The sequence below is a fragment of the Uloborus diversus genome, chromosome 7, assembly GCF_026930045.1.
Source record: "Uloborus diversus isolate 005 chromosome 7, Udiv.v.3.1, whole genome shotgun sequence".
Lineage (NCBI taxonomy): Eukaryota > Metazoa > Arthropoda > Arachnida > Araneae > Uloboridae > Uloborus > Uloborus diversus.
In genome coordinates, this window is record NC_072737.1 from 39,814,213 (window position 1) to 39,836,444 (window position 22,232).

The window sequence follows — 22,232 nt, forward strand, 5'->3', positions numbered from 1 at the left end:
AGTCTTACTCTGTTGGGTAATTCCTTATGCCAGTCTGGCTCTGAGGTACAGAATTGAGAAGAAAAATTTTCAAACTCTATTTAAACCTTAGAGCAGGAATTAAAATGGAGGGAGCAAGTCCAACCATTGGCTTAGCAAAAGCTGACCCAAGCACCCCAAGTCATGTGACTCAACATCGACGATAGGTTGGCTCATTTTGCGTGAAACAAACGAAAGAACCCCGATTCCTTTCAATGCTTTACTTTAAAATCAATCACTCGACTTGGGGTCTGGGTTTCATGAATGAAAGTCTTCACTACCTCCATTTTATCTCTTCTCAATGATTTAGAGGACAAAAACAAACAAACATATCATAAATGACCTGCACACTTTTTAGCATTTGACAACTAATCAGATAAAAGTAGTTGCGCAAAATATTGACTTTTTTTAATGCTATTTTTTGAGAACTGCCAGTGGGCGATTCTCAAAAAAATGTCCCACGCATAACGCTAAGTTTTTTATTCTATTCAAGTAACTATTAATTAAATATGGGATTAACTGTTATGCTTTGATAGTATATTAAAGCATGTATTATTCCCCAGCAGCATTATTTTTTGAAGGCTTTGGTTAGCTCGAAAAAATTAAAAATTTAGCACTATGCACGGGACATTTTTTCGAGAATCGACCCACTATTGTTGCCGATGAGCGAGATATTCTAATATACATATTTATTTAATTTCTGAAGTCACAAAATGCTCAAGATGGGAAACACTGCATTAAACAACCAATGATATGAATTTAAGAGGCATAAGCAATCTCAGTCTTAAAAAACCCTTTTTTTATTCAGTATAAAAATATAGCAATATACAGAAATACTTTTTTAAAAAATGAACTTGCAGTATGAAAGTTTTTTTTTTACATTCAAGACTTTTATATGCATATAAAACATGAATTTTTGATTTTGTGACCAGCACATTTGAAATAAGTTTTTTTTACAAAGGTTTAAATTTTATTACAATTGCATTGAACGTAAAATCTTAGTATTACAAAATTAAGATTTAAATAATATTAACAGCACAATTAAATTTTGAACTAAGCATTAATATGCTTTAAAATCTTTTTTAAAATATTCACAACCATTTTATTGCACAAATACGACATATGACATTAATTTTTTTAGTGAAAAACACTTTTGTTATCCATATAAAAATACTTGATGGTTCAAATGTTTATAAAATTTAGAGAAAATTCACAATAAATATAACATTTCACCCATACACCATATGTTAATTTTTGTTTCTATAATTCATCATGTTTTGGTCCACTAAATTCAGCATGAGATATAAAACCATTCCTGTCTTTATCTTCATGTTGGAAAATATCTTCCACAAGTTTGTCTTGTTCAGGCAAATCGGTAATTCCTGCAGCTTCTGCTTGAGGTATCTGCTTCTTCAAGTAGTCACTTAGCTGTAACATAGCGAAGCATTAACGAAGCTCAACAAATTAATACTAAGCTTGGCTCCAATACATAAAAATAGCATTTATGAAAAGATTATCATTATTTGGATACCCCACTTGCCAAATTAACTAACATAAAACAAAAAGCAGAGAAAAGTTATGAAGAAGACGGTGTTATCCGTAGGAGTAAATAGGACCTCGTGTTACATTTTCCGTCATCACATGGTCAAAATGTATTGAACCAAAACTTTAATATAAATTCACATGCTAAGCATTGATTGAGCACTATTAAAGCAGAAATGATTTTTTTTAAAAGTGGAGTCATCAATTTGGCAACAGAGGCATCCATATTATGCATAAGTTATTCCTCAAACAGATGAGAGTTTAAGGATATGTTGCTACATACAGCAGCAAATTTGCACCAAATATAAAGAAATTTAAACACCAGTAATAGAGATGAAATCACTTTGCAAAATGATTTAATCTGTATTTCTTTCAAATATGAATTCAGGGGCCAATCCAGGTTTTTTTTTTACTACCTATTTTTGTGAAAGTATTGCATCATTCTATTTTTGTGAAAGTTTTTTTTTTTATCAGCATTGTTTTTGTGAAATTTTAGAGGCATCCCAATTTTTGTAAAAGAGAAGTAGAGCAAGTGAAATTTTATTTTGAAAAGTGTAAATGTCATCTAGTATTATTTTTAACAGGTTTCGTTTTTTGGGGAGGGGGAGCTAAAAACCTAAGAAGTATGAAAAATATCATTGTAATTTCAGCTTAATGGGCTATGTGCTGTGTACAAGGAAATTATGAGAAAAACGGTTTCCCAAAACAGATGTTGAAAGATAGCGATAATATTGCATATATACACTTTGGCGAGAAACAACTAAAAGTTAGTTAAAATACTACAAAAAGGTTTCTATTTAAGCGAATGTTCATATAAACCTGCTTAGAATTTTATTTTATGAGTAAGTTTTATTTTAAACAGAGAAACAAATTTTATATTTTAAAATGCGAATTTTTGTGAAATTTTCAATGTTTTTGTGAAGCTACTGATTTTATAATTTGATTTTTGTGAAAGTACCGATTTCAAAACAAGATTTTTGTGAAGGGACCGAAAAACGGTAGCAAAATCAGCCTGTATTGGGCCCTGGAATTTCATAACTAACAGAGTTAATTGACCTTGGAGTGCTGGCGCACTCTGAAAAAAATAGCATGTTAAAACTTTTTTTTAAAAATCTTATGCAAGGAGAAGGGCACTGAAGTCTATTTACACTACTATCTTGAAGGAAACATTTATTAAGCATTAAATAGATCAAATTTTAAAATGTAAACGGCATTGTATGAGCAGTAAAGATTGTATTCAAATAATAACAGCTTAAAAAAAATCGATCCTCACAATGCCTTTAGAGATGAAATATCAAGCAAGATTAAAACATTTACTTAATTAGAACAGCACCAATTACTAACTGTACTTAGCAAATATTGACACTTGAAATAATTTTTAAAAGGGCTGTATTGAGATTTTTAAAAAAAAAAGTTTTTTCTAAACCTAACTAGACAAGTGAGCATGCTATGTCGTAAGAAAGAGGTCAGAATTCAATTGAAATCGGAAGAAGTTGGTTAATTTCTATATCTTGATCTATAGCAAGGGTTCTCAACCTTTCAGGCTCTGCAGCCCCCATTGAACACATGTGAACTCTGGTTATGAAATAAAAATATAGATAAGTTGGTAAATAAAATTTTACATTACTACACATACTTCATTTGTAACATGTTTTTATAAGAACCTCATGAAAGAACTACATACAGACAAATTTGAAGTAATCTAGGATTGAGATGAGGTTGCCATGCTAAACCAGTCACTTTCATATCCCCAATATGTGGATTTCCACTGTTGGCACTTGAAAAGTTTTGAATTTTAGGAAGTAATTTGTGAAAAAACACACCTGATATCACTTTCAATCTCAATCCTTGCTCGACATTTCGACTAGTCATTTATACTGCAAATGGTGTTTCAAACGCACGAAAAAGCACATGATTTTTTAAATCTTAACATTTGTTCTCAAATTCGACATTCTATTCAAGCATGAAAAAAAGCTAAGTTTTTTTCTTATGATTCTTATGAAGTAAAATACTCAATTTGGTTGGCAAATATTAGGCTGCATTGTTACCAACTTAGCAAGTTCCTTGTCACATATGAAAACAAGTTCACTTTTTTTTACATTAATTTACATCCCTGAAATTCAAGTTCATGGAGGTGAGAAGTCAGAATAACCACACTAAATTTTTAAAGCAAAATCTATCTTTTTGCTTTGCGACAAAAATCTCACAACTTCAACTATGGCTGAAAATAAACAAGGGGGCTCCCTTGTATCAAGGAAAATGAAATTTGATGTCATTACTGCCACATGTTAATGAGGAATGGCATTTTGTATTTAGGTAATGGAGGTGAGAGATTTTTGTGTGACATGACTAATTGTCCTTCTAAAACGAACTAAAACACAATATTAAAAAATTAAGTATACTTAAACAATTAGTATTTGAGACACTCATGAAAAGAATAATCAATAATTAAGTATATACTTTTAATTAAGCAAGTTATTAAGCAACATAAACACTCGCACAAGGTGTGTGGCATTACACGGAGGTGAGAATTTGCATGTTGTGAACCAAAAAATATACTAAAATTAAAATTATCAAAAAATTGTTGGCAGGTTTAAATATATTTTTGAAGAAATTAAAAATCATTGTTAAATGAATTGTTCCTTAAAGGTTTTACTGTAAAAGGCATGTGACAGAAAAGTTACACTTTTTAAAGAATAATCCTTATAGGATACACATTTTTTTTTTGGGAAATTATCTGTCATGTTTGGTCATCAAAAAAATCTCTATTTATTGTTACTCTAGAACAGCGGTTCGCGAACCACTGGGGGTTCGTGAGAGGTTTTCAGGGGTTTCGCCAAAAAAATATTGTAATGGCGGAGTTTTAACTTACCCGTTTCTGATGAAGTTTCATGCGCGGTTTCAAGCAAATTTTGCTTCTTTTTCATTCATTTGTTTCTCGCACATTTGATACTCTTAGTTTGAAAATGTTTGCATACTTTCGACATATTTTACATCTAAATAATTAAGTTTGTCATTGCAAAGTGCCGGTTTTAGCACTTCCATTGACAATGATAGCCCTCAAGCTATGTTGAAAAAGCTCTACTTATAAATACAATGTCCTCAGATGAAAGAATTTGAAAGCGTTTGTTTCCTCAGAAGCTTTTGATCGGAAAGATTGATTAAACTGGATGAAAAGATAACATGGAGCATATACGAGCGTCTTAAATATTTTGATGTTTAGTTTCTTTACCATTCGAGTCTGAAGAAGAGCTATCGCTCTTATTTTGTGTTGAGTCAAAAATGCATAGAAGTGTGATCACGCTGTTGTTTGTTGCTACAATTTTCACACTACATCAGGGGCGGCAAATAGGGGGGACAAGAGGGGGCGGTCGCACCCCCAAATTTTTTGAGCAGAATGATAGAAAATGGGTGAATTCAATTTATGTAAGTCTGAAATCAATGTTCATTAAAGGAAATCTCGCTGTTTCTCAGCAACTATTTGATGAAACTCGACACATTTCCAGACTAGAAAAGGTATTTTTCGTTATTTGGTGATGACTTAGAAATTCATGAAGTATTTTCGGCTCTTTGAAAACATAGAAAACTGATAGAGAACCATGGTCAATTTTAACTAAAGAAGACATTGCCTCATATAGGCTAAATATTTCACACTTGTGTGGCATGTTCAATATGAGAGGCTCGTGAAAAGTGGTGTGGCAGCATGGTTTTCACAAGAAAATTCCTTGATATTTTACATTCACTTTTACGCTCATTCTTTAAGCGTATATTTATTTAATGAGTGTTGATCACTTTCTTCTGCTAGAAACGTTTCAGCTGCTCAATACATTATGATGCTTTCATAGAAATTTCTTAAAAATGCATGTGATTATTGAATTAAAAAAGACATATCAACCAAATACCTTTTATGGGGCTCTATAATTATGCAATCGTGGAGTGACACAAGATAATCTTCAAGAGTTAAAACGATAAAAACATTTCTCTATAACTTCAAAGCAGTGATTTGATGACTGGAAGAATTATTGCAAAACGATTCTTTCAATGGTGAAAAAGTTCATGTCCTTTAGCATGTATGATTTCATTTGAATTTTTATCCAATTTGTTTGCATCGGGAAAAGGTTTTTGAAAAATGCTTTACTCTATCAAAATCTATATCTTTAATCCGCTACTCGACTGTTCAAACCACAGTTCAATCTACAATTATTGATCTGTGCACCATACTACCTCAGTTCAATCTACAATTGAAACTAAAAAAAGATTTTTTATAGATGTATATTTCAATCAATCGTGAAAATTTAAAAAAAAAACCTTCCTCCGAGCCAATTTCTCCGAGCAAAAAAAAAAAAAAAGTGACAAAAATTCACATGATGATGTGAAGTTAAACATTGATTTTTGAATATTTTGTATGAAGTTATAGATTCAGTTTCGAATGAAATTAACACAAGATTTGATGACAATTATTTTTCTGTATGGTTGGCTGGGGTTATTTGGATTGAATTTTGAAAACGAAAAATAAAATGTTTCAACTGTGAGTAAAATTTTTAGCATGAGGCAAGAAAAATTACAAGCAATATAGAATGGTTTTCACATCCAGAGACTGCAGTTTCGTCCTTGTTATGGACTCATAAGTCTGGAATAGTGAATAACAGAGCTGGAGGCAGATGATATCATTGAAGCTGAGAGCGCCGACATGACTAGATTATTCAATGATGAAAGGTTTAAGCCCCTCACAGTTTTTGAAGTAGCCTGGGTAATTTTGAAGAGCAAGATATAAAAGTGTTTTCATACATAACTTTGTGTTACTTCAATTATTTTTAACTATTACAATCAGCTCAGCTAGTAGAGAAAGACTTTTTTTTTATGTCTCAGGAGGTTAGAGAAATATTTTCGAAGCACAAGGGGGGAGGGGGGACTTTTTCATTTAGCTGAACTGGCAAAACAGCACGACATTGGGCACTGATAGATTAATAACACGATTCCCTGCTCTTACGAATGTCAAAAATCATGCATTATAACTTTTCCAAAAGATATAAAAACTTTAGTAGCGAGATGTTTTGTATGATAACTTTCTAGTCAATGAATCAAAATTTTAATTGTTTCTAAACACAAATTTTATTCATGCTAAACCGATTTTATGACAACTTCTCGTTACCTAATGTGTGTTTTGTTTCGCTTTGGGGTTATACATATTTAAGAAACTCGACCCCCCAAATGAAATGGTGAAATGCCGCCCCTGCACACTGATGATCACTGAAAATTTGGAGTTCAGATAAAAATTTCGGAGCTAGGGACACATATAAGCACAATAAAAAAGAATTAAATTTCCGATTATTGACATAAGATACTGGAATTCCGGTGTATAACTGGAAGACGATCTCTCCTGCACTAAGCCAAATTTAATAAATTAAACTGCTGAAATTGAATTCTATGTAACAATAATGCCCTCCTTCCCCTTCACTGTATTAATTAGGAATGTTTAAAAGCAACATGTTTTGACTGCTCACATGTTCGAATTTTTCAAAAATAATTGTTTATTTAGTTTAGCTTTCGACTGAAATAAAACAAACAAGCAAAATACATTTGAAGTTAAGCACAACACTGCAGTCCTTGGCTGGAATTGACTGAGCTGGCGGTGTATTTCATGTAATTGATAGTTAATTTTTATATAAAGACAAAATATTTAAGAATACAAATCAATGATCATCAACAATTTTTTTTTTTTTTAATTTCAAGAGTTAAAAATTTAAATTGCAAGGAAAAATGTAATTACCGTTCTCTCACCTTAATACTACAAAAACTCCGAAAGATGTTTCAAACATTTTATTTAATTAAATAATAACGAAAAGGAAAGCAAAATATATAATTTAAAATAACATTTCATAGAAATTTTTAAAATTCTCTAAAAGCGATCTAAACTACTATGTAATTACTGTCCCCTGAAACTGCCTATGAAGAGGGCAGATCAATTTTTGTGAAGGGTTCATTAACGGACCCAAATTTCCTCTAGCCAGACTCCTGACAAGGGTTTTTATAGTGAGCTTTGAATATACAACATAATGCATTTCTTTGTAAAAAAAATATTCTAACAATACTAGTAGGAATTTAGAAATATGGCTTTTTTTTTTACATTATACCCAATAACATATTAGTCACTCAAAAGCAGCCAAACCTCAGTTAATTTAAGTATTTTCATTAATTTCAGTAAAGTACTCAATCTTCTTCTCAGTGATAAAATCATAACAGAAAACTACATAACATAATTATTATATACAGTTCTGATCAAAAATATTAAAACATTAAATAAAAAAAAAACTAATGCACCAGTATAATTTTCTCAGGCTTCTTCTGAACTCAACTCATTAGTTTCTGAGCATCTCATATATTGCTCCAATAAAAAACTTTAGCAGCCGTCCAAATTAAAAAAGAAAAATGAATCAAAACACAAAATAGTTAAAACTTTAAAAAAGCAAGTGCTTCAGGAAAAAATGTTTTCATTTTTGCAGTAATAATAATGTTGCAGTTATAGTAACATTAAAATACACAATCATGCAAATTAAATTGGACAGACACGTTTTATGGTCACAAAAGAGGGCTCATTTGCAAAAAATTGAAAATTTTTGCATTTTGAGAAAAATGCAATTGTAGCGGAAACTTTGATCAAGTTTGTCCTTGCATTTATTTTAGTTGGTTTTAAAATAATGAAAAGTCAAAAGTACTACTGAGAACAGAATAAAATATTTTCATCTTCTGATCCAAAGATATCAGGGCAGATACAGACTATCATTTGGGGGCTGGGTCAAGCTGAAGACTCCTCCCCTCTATGAGCAACCCCATGATTTAGGGACGAAAATGTTCTGAAACTGCTTGGTGTCAATAAAAAGCACCAAATCTTCCAAGAATGAGGCATCCAATTGGGCATAAACTTTGCTAATTAATTTCATAAGCAATGAAAAGATGTTGCATTTCAAATACAGAACAACCTCGATTTAGCAATTGTCAAGGGACTGAAAAAAGTTAGTTAAATCAAGGAGTATAGACATTCAATGCAGCCAGATCCGGACCAGTGAGAGGTAGCATTAAATTGAGGAAATTGTTAAATCAGGTTTTGTTAAATGTTGTCAAGTTTAGTTATAATGTACTTACTTTTAAAAACAATTTATGAATTGAAAAGACTGAAATTGTTAACATTTTATTCATAAAGTGGTTGAGGGCCAAAAAGTCAACCGTTTGTCCCGAACCGAACGGTTCATATATTTCATTAAAAAGTGATAATTTTAAAGGGTAATGAAAAAATTTGTTCATTTATGTTTTAATATTTTAAAGTATTATTTTGAATGACAAAATGACCGTTTTTAATGGAGTGGTCCTTGAACACAATGTGGATGGATAATATTGATGGTGGTTTAGGGGGGGGTTACGACCCTTCCCCCCTGTATCTGCCCCTGAAAAATATTTCCTAGGAAGTGATGAGGAGAGCCTGGAGGGAAAACAAGGAGAAGGCATTACTAGTAAAATGCTAGAAGTTGTTACATTTTTAAAATGATCAGTGCGAGTAAGTTGAGTAAGTCATTTTGGAAAAATCTGGCAAGATACTCTTTTTACTGCAATAATAATTGCTGAGAAAATTTGTTCTCTTGAGAGCAATGCTTGCTTTATGAAAACATATGACCTTGAAACTGAAATTATCATAGTCAATCAAATATGATATTTCTTCAATATTCTTCAGTGGGTGGGACTAATCCCTATCTGTTCTAGTGAAATTAGACCAGAACTATGAGGCCAAAAATGTCTTAAGAAGTCCGAAACAAGCAGTGGATCAACCCTAGCCTCTTCAATGAGAAAACCAAGATATTGCAGAATGTGATGAGGAGAACAAAGGGCAACCTCGCATTTAGGGCATGGTCGAAATCTTCTTTAGTCATCTTCAAAAACTAGGCATCTAGGGCGGCCTGTGGAGAATCTCCAGAAAGCCCTTCTCTTTACTCTGCAGCCTTTTAATGTTATGGTGGCTCCAGGGTGTCTCTGGAAGTACAAGGGTGATCAGGAGGTTCTACCTGGGTTTTTCTTATAAGTTTCCATGCCATGGAGGAGATTCCAGCTGATGTTAAGAGGGTGTGGTCTTCCGGGTTGACAGTACACAATGGTTCCATGTAGTCATTGAAGTCAAAATGTTGCATGTTCACTCTTCTAGCATAGTGGCCAAACTATGGCTTATTTTTTGGGGGGGTTGAAAGGGGGGGGGGCTTGAAACATTTAGTTTTTTGTTGTAAAATAATGCAAATGTAATGTAAATTGATTGCAAGTAACAAATCACATTTCTTTTGTCAAGTCCCTCCAAATATTTTTGAGGGTGGTACTGGGTACTGCTGGGCAGATTGCCCCTACGGCATGATATATTTATTTTGGCTCAGTATTTTTATTCCTTCCTTAAGAATAAAATAAAACGAAAGAACAATAATGATGATGATGATTGATAGGGACATCAAAACAAAGTATTTTTTGTCAGGAATATCCGACCAACTATATTTGCTTACCTCTTCTCGGGACAATTGCTGATCCTGATTCATATCAATTTCCTTGAAAACATTCACTGGTGTTGGTCCATCTTCAATTTTGATAAGTTCCACTTCAAAAATTAAAGTTGCCTTTGGTGGAATTTTGTCTCCTAAAAATTTAAAACATGCCTTAAAATAATAACAAGATTATTCACACTCAAGGGTAAAATCTATTTTAAGAAGAAAACAATGAATGCCATTTTTGTGACAAGATTTTCATGCCATTAATAAAGCATAAGGCAATGATTATTTTTCCTGTTCTCATACCTTATTACATACTAGTGGTACCCACACAGCTAAGCTCTTAGTAGAAAATTCAAAGGTCATTCGATTCACCTGTACGTTTACAAATAATGGATGACGAATTTCTCGCCAATATGGCTATGTTAATTTGCTCGTTCATGTTATGGTAATTTGCTCGTCCACAATATGATAATTCACTTGGTAAAATGTCTTAAAATTGAAAAAGGAAAAAAAATTGAATGTTAAAAAAAAAAACGCTTCGAAGTGCTCACCCCCATGCTATGAACTCATTTTGTGCCAAATTTCATGAAAATCGGCCGAAGGGTCTAGGCGCTATGAGCGTAACAGATAGAGATCCAGAGACAGTCTTTCAGCTTTATAATAAGTAAAGCTGATGCAAAAATCTCTATGTTGTACTGAATTGATGCATGAAAATGGTTAGATTTGAAGAAATAAGTTAGAATAATGAATAAAAAAGCAATGTAGTTTTTTCTTTTTAAAGTTTATTTATGTTGTGAATATTACTTTAACTCTGGTTACAATCCTATTTTTCATTTTATATTATTTTCATAAACAGCCAGTACTGATTAATATTCTCATGATTATTATAGCCTAAAAAAGGGGGAAGAAGGAAAATAAAAGAGAAAAAATCTAACAAATATTCATTTGCAGCAAAAATAAAATGGTATGAACACTTATTAAATATTGTTTCAACTTTATTCTTTATTTAAACAGCACTATCCACTATAAAAAATATATTAAAAAAAAAATACATTGATTCATAATATTCACTAAATGTTTTATCAAATGCTCCACCAATAATAACCATTTATTTGATCATGCAGTTACAAACAAGCTATATTTTGGTATACTCAAAAAAGATTTTGAAATGCCCTTCAGACAGAGCCGGCGGGAGGTCATATCAGCCTAGTGGGAAACTAAAGACTAGGGTGGAGCAAAAAATAAGAAGTTTTTTAGATCAACTTTTAATAGTTGTGAAAAGCTGTCTTTGGTGATTGCAAAATTTTGTATAATTTTTTTTTTATTTTGTGCAAAATTTGAGGAAGATCGGTTAACATCTTCAGAAGGTACTGCAATCGTAAAGTTTTTTTATAGCTTTTTTCCCGTATTTCATTGTTAAAATATGAAAAATTATGCTGTAAACTAATTTCATTGCCTTTTTTTACTCATGAGATATATTCATGCATTAAAAGCATATGAAATAACTCACGAAAAGTATTTTATATTACGTATTTATATTTCCCGCATGTTAAAAAGAAGCAAAATCGTAAAAAATAGTGACTTTTGGGACAATATTAAGTAAAAAGTGATGATTTTTTACAAAATGTGGCATGAAAATGTAAACATGTGAGACAAATAAAATCAAACAGCATTTTGCAATGTGGTATTGCCTTAAGCCAGGGCTAAGGCAGAAATTTTATGTCAAACAGGATTAAAGAGTTTGTGTCATAGCTAGAGTTTTCACAATGATTGTCTTTTTTACTCTCAAAGAAAGGCAGTTTCATTCGAACCTCAAAATGTGTACAAATAAAACCATCCCTCTCTTCTATTCGACTTACGGCTAGAGATGCATCCGTCACCAACTTTACGCAGCGCTCCACATATTGAGTATGACAAGGAAACATTTTCACATGTTTTGAAGAAAATGTGGAACATTTCCGGTTTTCACAAATTCATGCAGCTTGTCCTCAGATTGTGTCATGGTTATGAAGGTTCTTCTACAAGCACGTCTTCACGCTACCAACTGATAAATTTTAAGTAGTCGGAAGAAGAAAAGATAAGCACAGGAATGTTAAAAGTACGGATATTATTATTATTCACAGAATTGATGTACTCTCAAAATTCGACGTGCAGCAAACTGCCATGCATAACTTCGATCATCATTTAAAATTGTCAGCAAAATATTTTCAGGATGTGCAAAAAAAAAAAGGATTCCTCTGAAGGACTGGATCGATGACATATGTAACAGGTTGTCTGGCAAATAACACGACAGATGAATAACTTGCCATAAGTTTCGTGCACCTTCCTTGCATGATGAGTTGCACTTAATTCGAAACCAGCAAGGTGTATAAAATTTTAACAATGAATGAGACAGGCATTTTTTAATTTGCTGTCGGATATTCTAAGTCTATGTACAAACACAAAATTCAACTAGCAGTAGTGAGCCATCTAGAATGACTCAAGGAACCAAGTGCCATTTGAAAAAGGTTTAAGGAGCAGTTGCTACTAATAACGGGTTCAAATATTTGCAGTAATTATTTTTGGTCTGTACTTAGGTACGCTGGATTCTCAGAGACTAGTACTTGGTCGCACATCCAAGTATTCTACTAAGTAGCGAAGAAGCAATTCGTTGCCATAAAGCCGACATTTTCACCACTGCAGTGGTCTATTTGAAATACGGTAGCGATCACACGTTTTTAGAAAACTTGTTCAGACTGACCTTGTTTGTGAAGTGCTTGCTTTGTAATTGATACAACTAAATTCCGGATCATATTTGCCCGTACCTTCTGTTAAATATTCTCTATCGCTTTCTGTTTCCTAAATACCTTCATCACGCCATCACGGGTACTTTTTTTCATTCTCCTCTTCGCTCTTGATTTGTCTTTTGTTTTACGTTCAAAGATCTATTTTAATTTTCTTGTGGTTCTGATATAAACTTTTAAAGTAAAAATTTTTCTCTCTCCAAGCTGAGTTTCAAGAAAAAGTTGTTCTTTGATAGGAACGCTATAGATTTGCTAAACTTATCACAGTTACCACATTGAAAGGGCACTTACAAATAGCGATACTGAAAAGTTGTTCTTGAGCTACGAATAAAAATAACTGAATCTTTGCATAAAACGCATCTGATTTAACACATTTTTTGTTCACCCTTTTCTTCAGGATTGCATGTTTGCTGTGAAAATGTCGAATAATTTGAGTGATTAGTGTTTGCAAAACTACAGGAATAGAGAAATGATGTATATCTCTTCCAACTTCATGGCTATGTCTTTTGAAATCTCAGTCACTGTGGACTCTTCGGAAGAACTAAACTATTTCTTTTGTGTGTGTGTGTGCAAGAAATAAATAATAAATAAGTACATCTTCATAAGTAGGTAACACAGAATCAGACAAGTTCTTGGTGTTCCGGAAACGGGATCTTTAATCATTTACCTTTACTTTTGATCCAGAAAAAAATTATCCTCTGAATGTTCTCCGCTCTTGCTGGTGTTAGAAATATCATTCCAATACGCTCAAAATATAAACATACAATGTACTGTGTACTCGATGCTGTAGGAATGTGTCTGGAACTTTTCCCAGTCAAAGTTCAAGATTGCATGACGCATTTAAATGGCATTTCCTATGATTCTTGGAGCTCGACAGGAGTGCCTCTTCAAATTCCAGACTTTTTACAACAAAACAATGCATTGCCTTTTTTAAAAGTAAACGTTTTAAGATCAAAATTTTTTTGGAAGCTATTTCATGTGTTATTAACATATAAATTACAGACGTACCGAGTACTCGGTAACTACTCGGTACTCGGCCTACTCGGCCAATTTGCCGAGTACTCGGTACTCGGCCAAATTCTGATCAGATACTCGGCCAATACTGAGTAGTTGCAAAAAATTGAATATTGTCCAAGACAGATACTAAAATTTATATTTAAAAAAAGAGCAAACATTATATTCTGCAATCATTTTCAATTAAAATTTATAAGTCAAATATAAATTTTGAGAATAAAGAAGTTTGTAATGCTTCAATGGAATAAATCTTTATTTTAATGTCTCCAAAGTTAATAAAACTTATTTATTAAAAATTATGCAAAAAAGGTAAGTATAGAAAATATGGAATTTTTATATTAAAAATGGATTTTTGCTTCAACCAAAAATTAGTTATAAAAAATATAAAAATATCTTTGCTTAAAAAATAAAAGGAAATAAAACAAAGTTAAAAGTACAGTGCAGGAATACTGCAGACACATGTTTTGGCGTTACAAGGAATTCTTTTTTCAATGAACAAAATAGGAGCTCGTGGATTTCAAGACAATAATCGGATTTTTTTTGTCGAATGTCTTTACATTCTTTAGCTCACATGTTATGCACTGAAAAGACGTTACTTGTAATGGGGGGGGGGGGGGGGGGGGCAGAAACAGGTGTCTGCATTGTTCCTGCACATTTGTTTTATATGCTTTTAAAAATTATTTATATTTGGCTGACTAGAACTTTAATTGATTGGTATACAGTGAAAACCTTCCTAACGTACACCCCTCAAAGGCAGACACCCTTCTTATGCAGACAATTTTTAATTCCCCAGTTCCAATGCAAATAACATTCTTAAACCCCTGTCCTGCGGACATCTCTCTATTGCGAACAAAAAAAATTGTCCTGTTACTGTCCGCATTAGAGGGATTTTACTGTAATTTGTTTTAATTCCAACTTGATTAATCATACCTTTTATTTATTTTCAATTTTAAAAATAATTTTGTAAAATTTTAGACACAATCAAAATTGTTTATATAATGTGTGATTAAATTTCAGCAGGAATTTAGTTTTCAAAACTATTCTATGCAGAAGGAGGTCTATACTACTATTCCAATAAGTTCAAAATTCATCACATGTGTGTCGATGGTTCTTCTTAAAACATAATTGGTACTTGGTAACTCGGCCGAGTAGTGAAAGGCCGAGTACTCGGTACTCGGCCAAAGTGCTACTCGGTACATCTCTAATATAAATGTCCTTTAGATGTAAAAAAGTTGCAATTAAAATAATTTAAAAGCACACTTTTTGCATTAAAACCATGAAATTGTGGGGGGAAAAAATGTTAAAACTTCGCGATTGCAGCGCCTGTTGAAGATATTAACCGATCTTCGTCAAATTTTGCACATAAGCTAACTATCACAATAGACAACTTTTGGCAGCTATTAAAAGTTGATCTTAAATTTTTATTTTTTGCCCCACCCTACCAAAGACCCCTTGGGGGTACCCAGCTTGGATTTGGAGCAGTGCAAATTTGGCAAGTTTTAGGGCTGGAGAAGGCGCGTCAACCAAACCTAACAAGTGGCTCGTCTTGGCAGCATTGCCTTCTGCTAGATTTCAAACCTTAACAGTTTCATGTAATGTTTTTGAGATCAATGAAATGAACTATTTTGTTTTCCTGTAGTCATAATTTGTATATTTTAGCAGGCGCCGTACATACTTTCAACACTAAAATTTTCAAGTGAAAACATAGTTTATAAGCTAACTAATAAGCAAAATTTAATTATAGGGTCATTTCAAGTTATTTTAAACAATTATGTAGAGTACAGAACATGACTTTTTATCCCATAACTTTGTAATTTACTGTTTGATGAGCACATTATTATTCTTATTTTGAGTTCGTCCTACCAACATACTAACTCAAATTAAAATAATTTGCAAATCAAACAGTAAATTAAATAGTTATGGGAAAAAAAGTGTCATGCTATGGACCATTTATATTTTTTTACAGGGTAAAAATTATTGTAGTTAGATCAAACAAAAACCTGGCAACGTCCCAATAAAGCGAATAAGATGTGTATAGTTTTTATAACATTGCTATGTGATTGGCGACTCGGTTTGCCCTTGCACAAGTAGTGAGGCAAGTTTGCCCCACTATAGTCTGTTTACATAAAAGTTTTTCTAATGAACAGTATAATCAATTTTTTCCACTGTAGCCAAATCAATTACACTCAAGAATTTAGGAGAGTGGGGGATGGGATCTAACAGTCCTTAATAATCAATAATACAGCTTAGAACTGAGCATTTTGACCCCTAAAACACTTTCGACTTTCTGCCAACAAGCTGTCCAGGATAATCACGTTTAACTACTAGTTACCAAATAAAATTAAAGCAGAAACTAATATGCATTTTAACCAGTTGTAGATTCAGGGGTTGCTAAATGTGCCCCCCTCCTCCTCATTTTAGTGACCAAAAACAGCCTAAAGCTGCACTTTAGGGACTTAAATTTCAAAATAATTGTATCTTTCCTGATACAATTCCCTCCAAAACCAGAAGCTGGATCAGTCTTTTGTTTTACTGAAAGTAAACTGAAAAATAAAAATACATAAAATTTCATACAAACAAAAGCTGTAAAATATTCATTCAATCTGCAGTTTCTCAATAATTTAAATTCTTACATGTATAAACTTTTATTGCTATCATTAAACAAACATAGCATAAACCAGGCAAGTGCAAAAGCTTACCAGCTCCACTGTCCCCATATCCCAAATGAGGGGGGGATGGTCAGGCGCCTCTTCTCACCAATGCACATATCAAGCAAACCCTCATCCCAACCCTTTATGACTTGTCCAATTCCAAGTTGAAATTGAAATGGCTCATTTCTTTCATAACTAGGAAAAATGTACAAAAGAGCAAAGTATTAAAAGGATACAACTGATCGAATGATTATTCTATATTTTTTAAAAAATTGAAATGTACTGCAGAAATTCAGTATACAGTGGACTTTCTCTATTCTGAACACTCATGGGACTGAGCAAAAGTGGCGACTATGGGGGTGCTCATTATAGAGGGAGACTGGATAAAGCATGTATATGTATTCTATTACGTTGGTGGACTATGTTCAGTACCTTTTCCAGTGAGCTATGGCCAGTTACTGAGGTAGAGGTGCTGAATTTTGGATTGGCGGCTAGTGCAATAACTAATTCAACTCAAGGACCTAAACTCTTACATATATTTAATTCCTTTTTAATTTAAAAAACTTAATGTAACATTCAAGAATAAAATATGACAAAATATATGATATACAGCTATCAGTATAATACCTGGAAAAAAAAAAGTTACCTTTAATCTGTTTTTGCATTATGTGTTCTCATGCAAGGTGTGTCATTCAAGTAAAAATGTTTCTGGGCGATTCTCAGCCGCATTTTGCTTGAATGTAATCATACTTTAAAGGTCTTGACTACAACGGTTGGATTCTTGAAATAGTTCAGTGGCAGAATCTACAGGCCATATTGCTCAGCTGAATGATTTCATGTGATGCACATCCAGGAAAATAATTTTTCTTCTTCCATTCTCCGTCTTTTCTTTGATGCCTTTCAATTATTGTGATAAAATTGTGAATGTACTTCAGGCTTTAAAGTTTGATTCATGGGAATTCTCAAGTTCAGATTGTGAACATGTTTGGTATATAGAGAGGTAATAATCGACCATGGTTTAAAAATAGCTGTCATTATACTGGGATGTTCAGAATACAGAAAAGCCGGCTTATGTTAAGGCTATGGAGCTTCGCTAGTAGGACTCGACCGATGCATCGGCGCCAATGGTTCAACAATTTAGCCATCGGCATCCGATGCTAAGTTGCAGAAAACATCGGCCCATCGGCCTTAAAAAACATCGAAAAGCCGATGGAATTGGCCGATGTTTTTGAAAAAAAAAAAAAGGACCTTTGTTGTTTTACTCTTTAATACAAAATAAAGGGAGTTATTGTTTTCATATAGAATTGTTTACTTAAATTTCAGTATGAATTTCTATTTTAGTCACCCCTGAAAGAGTTTAAAATACTGCATTCAGGTACCTAACAAGTTAATTATTGTGTTGTTTCTTGCGGCTGGATGTACGTATGTATCTCTCATAAGTCATAACTCAAAAATAGTAAGATGTAGGAAGGCTAAATTTTCGCATGCGGGGATGTGCGTACTTTGCAGTTGTGCACTTCTCTTTTTGTTTCGATCGGATGTTCTAAAAAACCTATTTACTCATTTTTTGTGGCTATTATAATTATACTTCAATGCAAAGCTAATATAGCGTCTCAGAATGACGATCATTTGGTGATATATTGCCGAATTGGAGACCATGGAAACAAATATGTGATGGCGAAACCGGTTTTGTTTCATTTTGTTAGATTCCCGTTGAACCGATGGTAATTTTTAATTTTTCGATATTTGTTATATGAATCACAGTAATGCAGTCTTTTCTGTGTCACTTCGGCAGAGCTACAAGTTTGGGGCCCGTCGAAATACATTTTGGGGTCCTATTTCTCTATCACAGAAGTTGTAAAACATTTATCATACACATTTTTGTAACTCCTAGGGTGCTCCTATGGTTATGGGGCCTCTCGCGCAATGGCAACATTTGCTATATTTTATATTCGCCACTGCACGTCAAAACAAACTCGGGGGCAAGTTTTAAAAGGGTTTTTCTGCTCAATGTTTATGATTATTTTGAACTCTATTTTTTACGACTATTTTTTGTATTACCGAGAACACTTGCGTGCCCTTCCTTCTACTCCCTCAATTTCTGAAATTAAACTCTAGTTGTACTTCTTAGTTGTTTAAAACTAACACCATGCATAAAATTAGAGATTTTTTTTCAAGTTTTATCTATTGTTTAGGAAGAATTTAGAGCATTATTGAAGAAATTAATTAAAGACGGTTTGAATGGTGACATAATTTGGAAATCAAAGGGACTTTTGAATTTTTTCTTCGTAAATGCTGAAGTATAGATTCAGAAACTCTTCTGAGGCGTTTGTGGTAGCGGTTCTGTACTAAAAAAATGAGGCCGAAGTTTAATGTTGTGAGTTACTCCAAAATCAGAGGGTGACCCATATAAGCCAACCTCATCGTTTCAAGCATTTCTTAAATATATAGCGATTATTTATTTTGATCAAGAAATGTCATTTTGGGTATTGTTTATACTTGTTTCACATATATTTCGCAATGCGCCATCTTTTTTGCATCATTAAATAGCGTTCGATTTTTTTTTCTGTTGTAACTATTTTTATGTATTTATATAAAATCAATGTATAAGTTATTTTCGATTCATCATGTTTTTAATGATATGTTATAGAAAAGTTTCAAGAATTTTCTATTATGCAACTTTTTAAATTTCAGAAAAATATTGTTAAATTGAAAAATTTAATTTTAACTTGCTTTTAGGAGTTTATAAGAGATTAAACAATCAAATTCATCAATATTACGTGTGCGAACATCAGTAGTATCTATATGTATTCAGTTATTAACTTGATGTAAATATTATGTTTGTTTATTGTAGCTGCGATTTAAGAACCTCGCTCTTTTCATGGCTATTTCTTTTTTCCGAAAGATTTATGTCACTGTTATAGCTTTTATGAAAAATGCAAACTTTTCTATTCATAAATTTTAAATAAGTATGAAAATATTCTTATAATGATTTAATATTGTTAAAAAAAAAAAACATCAATTGGTTATTAAACAGTTTCTTTGTTTTTCTTCCTTTTTCTTTTCTTTCTTTTTTTTTTTTGGAGGGGGGGGGGGGGGGGGGCTCTTGTTCTTTGTCTTCCATCATACAGCAGTCAAAAAAGGAGAAGCATAACTACACCCTCTACAGATTGTACGTAGTACGATCCAAAAGTTCGGGAGACAATTACCGAAGCACATCCACCTTCAAAAGGTCACCTTGAGGGACTATATACTTCTGCCAGTGTTCATGTAACTTTTGGAAACACTTATGGAAGCCATTTTTCACTACCTTCTGTGATGCAGCTTTAGCTTCTCCTGACGGAAGAAAACGGCGTCCATGCAAATGTTTTTTTTGCTGGGAACAGGTAAATGTCACACGGAGCTAAGTCCGACGAAATGTTATGTTATTTGTTTGTCATATCAGAATATTGACAAATCGAACCGTGCATCCTCAACATGAAAGTTGCATTCTTCCCCACGATGAAATTAAAGCAGCAGCGCAAGAGGCCTTACAAGAGGTTGCGATAAATGTCTTCCAGGAGTCCTTCTAAAAACTATACGAACGTTGGTAGAAGTGCATAGTCGTTCAAGGTGACTATTTTGTAGATAGATGTACTTCAGTAATGTGATCTATTCAGGGTAAGGTTTTATACAACTTGTCCTCAAACTTTTAGATCATACTACGCACGTATGAGTTTTCAACTTACTATTTCATAATGTTTTTGAGTGACGCAATTTTACGCGCATGAAGACATCACAATTTGCGATAATTAACTAAGGAGGCGTCCAAAATGGATATTTCGGTCATCTATATGTTCTTAGGAACATATGCATGTACAGATGTGCCGAAAAATCTTGTGAAGTTTAAATTGGGTGATCGTAAAATAGAAATTTTGGTCGAGATCTGATTTTTTTTGTGATTAAAATTCCTTATTTGTAGAAAGGTAGTAAAGTGAATTGAATCAATGATCTTTTAAATCCCTGACAATCTTATCAATATATTTCGGTTAGATTTTTTTGAGCAATCACGATTGCTTATTGTTCGGTACAGATGTGATATACCCCCCCCCCCCCCCCCTGGTGAGGATAGAATTTTTAGCTCATTTCGAAAATCGCCAACGTTGGCGATAAAACTTTCTGCGGTAGCTCTAGTAACCCTGTAGAATATACCTGGGAAGTACAGATGTGAACTAATTCTTTTCGCACGTGTGTCCATGGAGGTAGGTGCACATATGTTCCGCTCTTAGGGGGATTTTAATTTGAAGTATTTTTAAGTTGAATACTCTAAAATAAAGTTTCAATTTAAACTTTATTTTAGAGTATTCTTCTTATTGTTACTTTTTTCTGTTAATTTAGTTGTGCTTTATAATTTAAAATGAGTTCTGTTTGCAGTGTTATTGAAAAATATCAATTGAAATTTATGAATGAGTCATCTTTTAATTTTTCGTCAGGTCGCCCAACCTTTGGACGTACTGTTTTAAAAAAGAAAATTTAAAAAAGAGGTAAGTGCACTTTCTTTTAAGTATTGTGTTCTTAGATAGTTAGTTTTTGATATCTTTGTTACATATATGGCGATGTTTATTGTTGTTTTATGTTCCTTTAATGATTGTCTTCTTAATGTATTTGTTGCTCAGTCCTACTCTTAAAAATGCTGAATTTTATTAATAAATCTGCACAATAATGGTGCATATTTCACACTTAAAACTGTGTCATTATTGTACACTGAACGGAAGGAGCCACCCTTGGGTGTCTCCATGAAAATATACATAACTGTAACCATACTCCGACTGTAATGTATATTAACAGTCGGAGGGATAACGGACCGAGCGGAGCGAGGGTCCTGGCGAGCCAGAGGTCTCATAGTACTTTCGTAATGAGACCGAGGCAGGGCCGGCGAGCCGAGGTCTCATTACGAAAGTACTATGAGACCGAGGGCTCGTATACCGGATAAATGATGAAAAAAAAATTAGTGCATTAATTTCGACTTGTAACTAATACAATAATTTATTTCATTGTATTTTAATATGTTTACAAAAAACCCCGGCCCTGTACATTTTTGAAGCATATATTCGTGATGTTTTTTGTTGTGCTTTTATGTTGTTTTTATATATATTGTGTTCTGAAGTGCTTTGATCATGTTTTTTTATCTGATTTTTTCCTGTTGGCGCTAAAAAAGCATCGCTAAGAACGATGTATGACATATGTCGTCATACATCGTTTTCTTGGCGACGCTTTCTTGGCGCCAACAGGAAAAAGTCGCCAAGGGTGGGGTATATCACATCAGTTCCTATTGTTCTCATTTGACTATCCTTGACGTTACACTGATTTTAACCGCCCCCCCCCCCCCGCCTCCCTCTGCAGCACTCCCCCCCCCCCCCCCCCCGTCTTCTGCAGGCGCAGTTCTTCCGGTCTTTAGCAATGTCCCCCGAAATTCGCTTCTCCTGGTCGGTGGCGTCCATGTTCTATACACGCTCATACACACACACGCCTATGTGCATACACAAGCCTACACATGCACAAGCGGCTACACACACAGAGACACACACACGCTTACGTGTATGCACATGCACAGGTGTACGCACAACTATACACACGTAACCACCCAGGAGAAGGGGCAGGTATGGGGGGGACAGGAGCAGTTTCAAGAAACAATAACTCCAATGAGTAGGGTCCTGTCGCAACTC

General features: G+C 33.4%; 1 protein-coding gene across 1 annotated transcript in view; it reads right to left on the minus strand.

The window, feature by feature from the left end:
* Nucleotides 1-796: 796 nt before the first annotated feature.
* The window catches only part of LOC129225716 (uncharacterized), a 23,312-nt gene continuing 1,876 nt past the window's right edge, over nucleotides 797-22,232 (minus strand). The window contains 4 exon segments of the mRNA XM_054860205.1: nucleotides 797-1,446; nucleotides 10,095-10,225; nucleotides 16,576-16,609; nucleotides 16,611-16,722. Of these exon segments, the coding sequence (XP_054716180.1) occupies nucleotides 1,279-1,446; nucleotides 10,095-10,225; nucleotides 16,576-16,609; nucleotides 16,611-16,722 (445 nt within the window). The 3' untranslated portion in view covers nucleotides 797-1,278.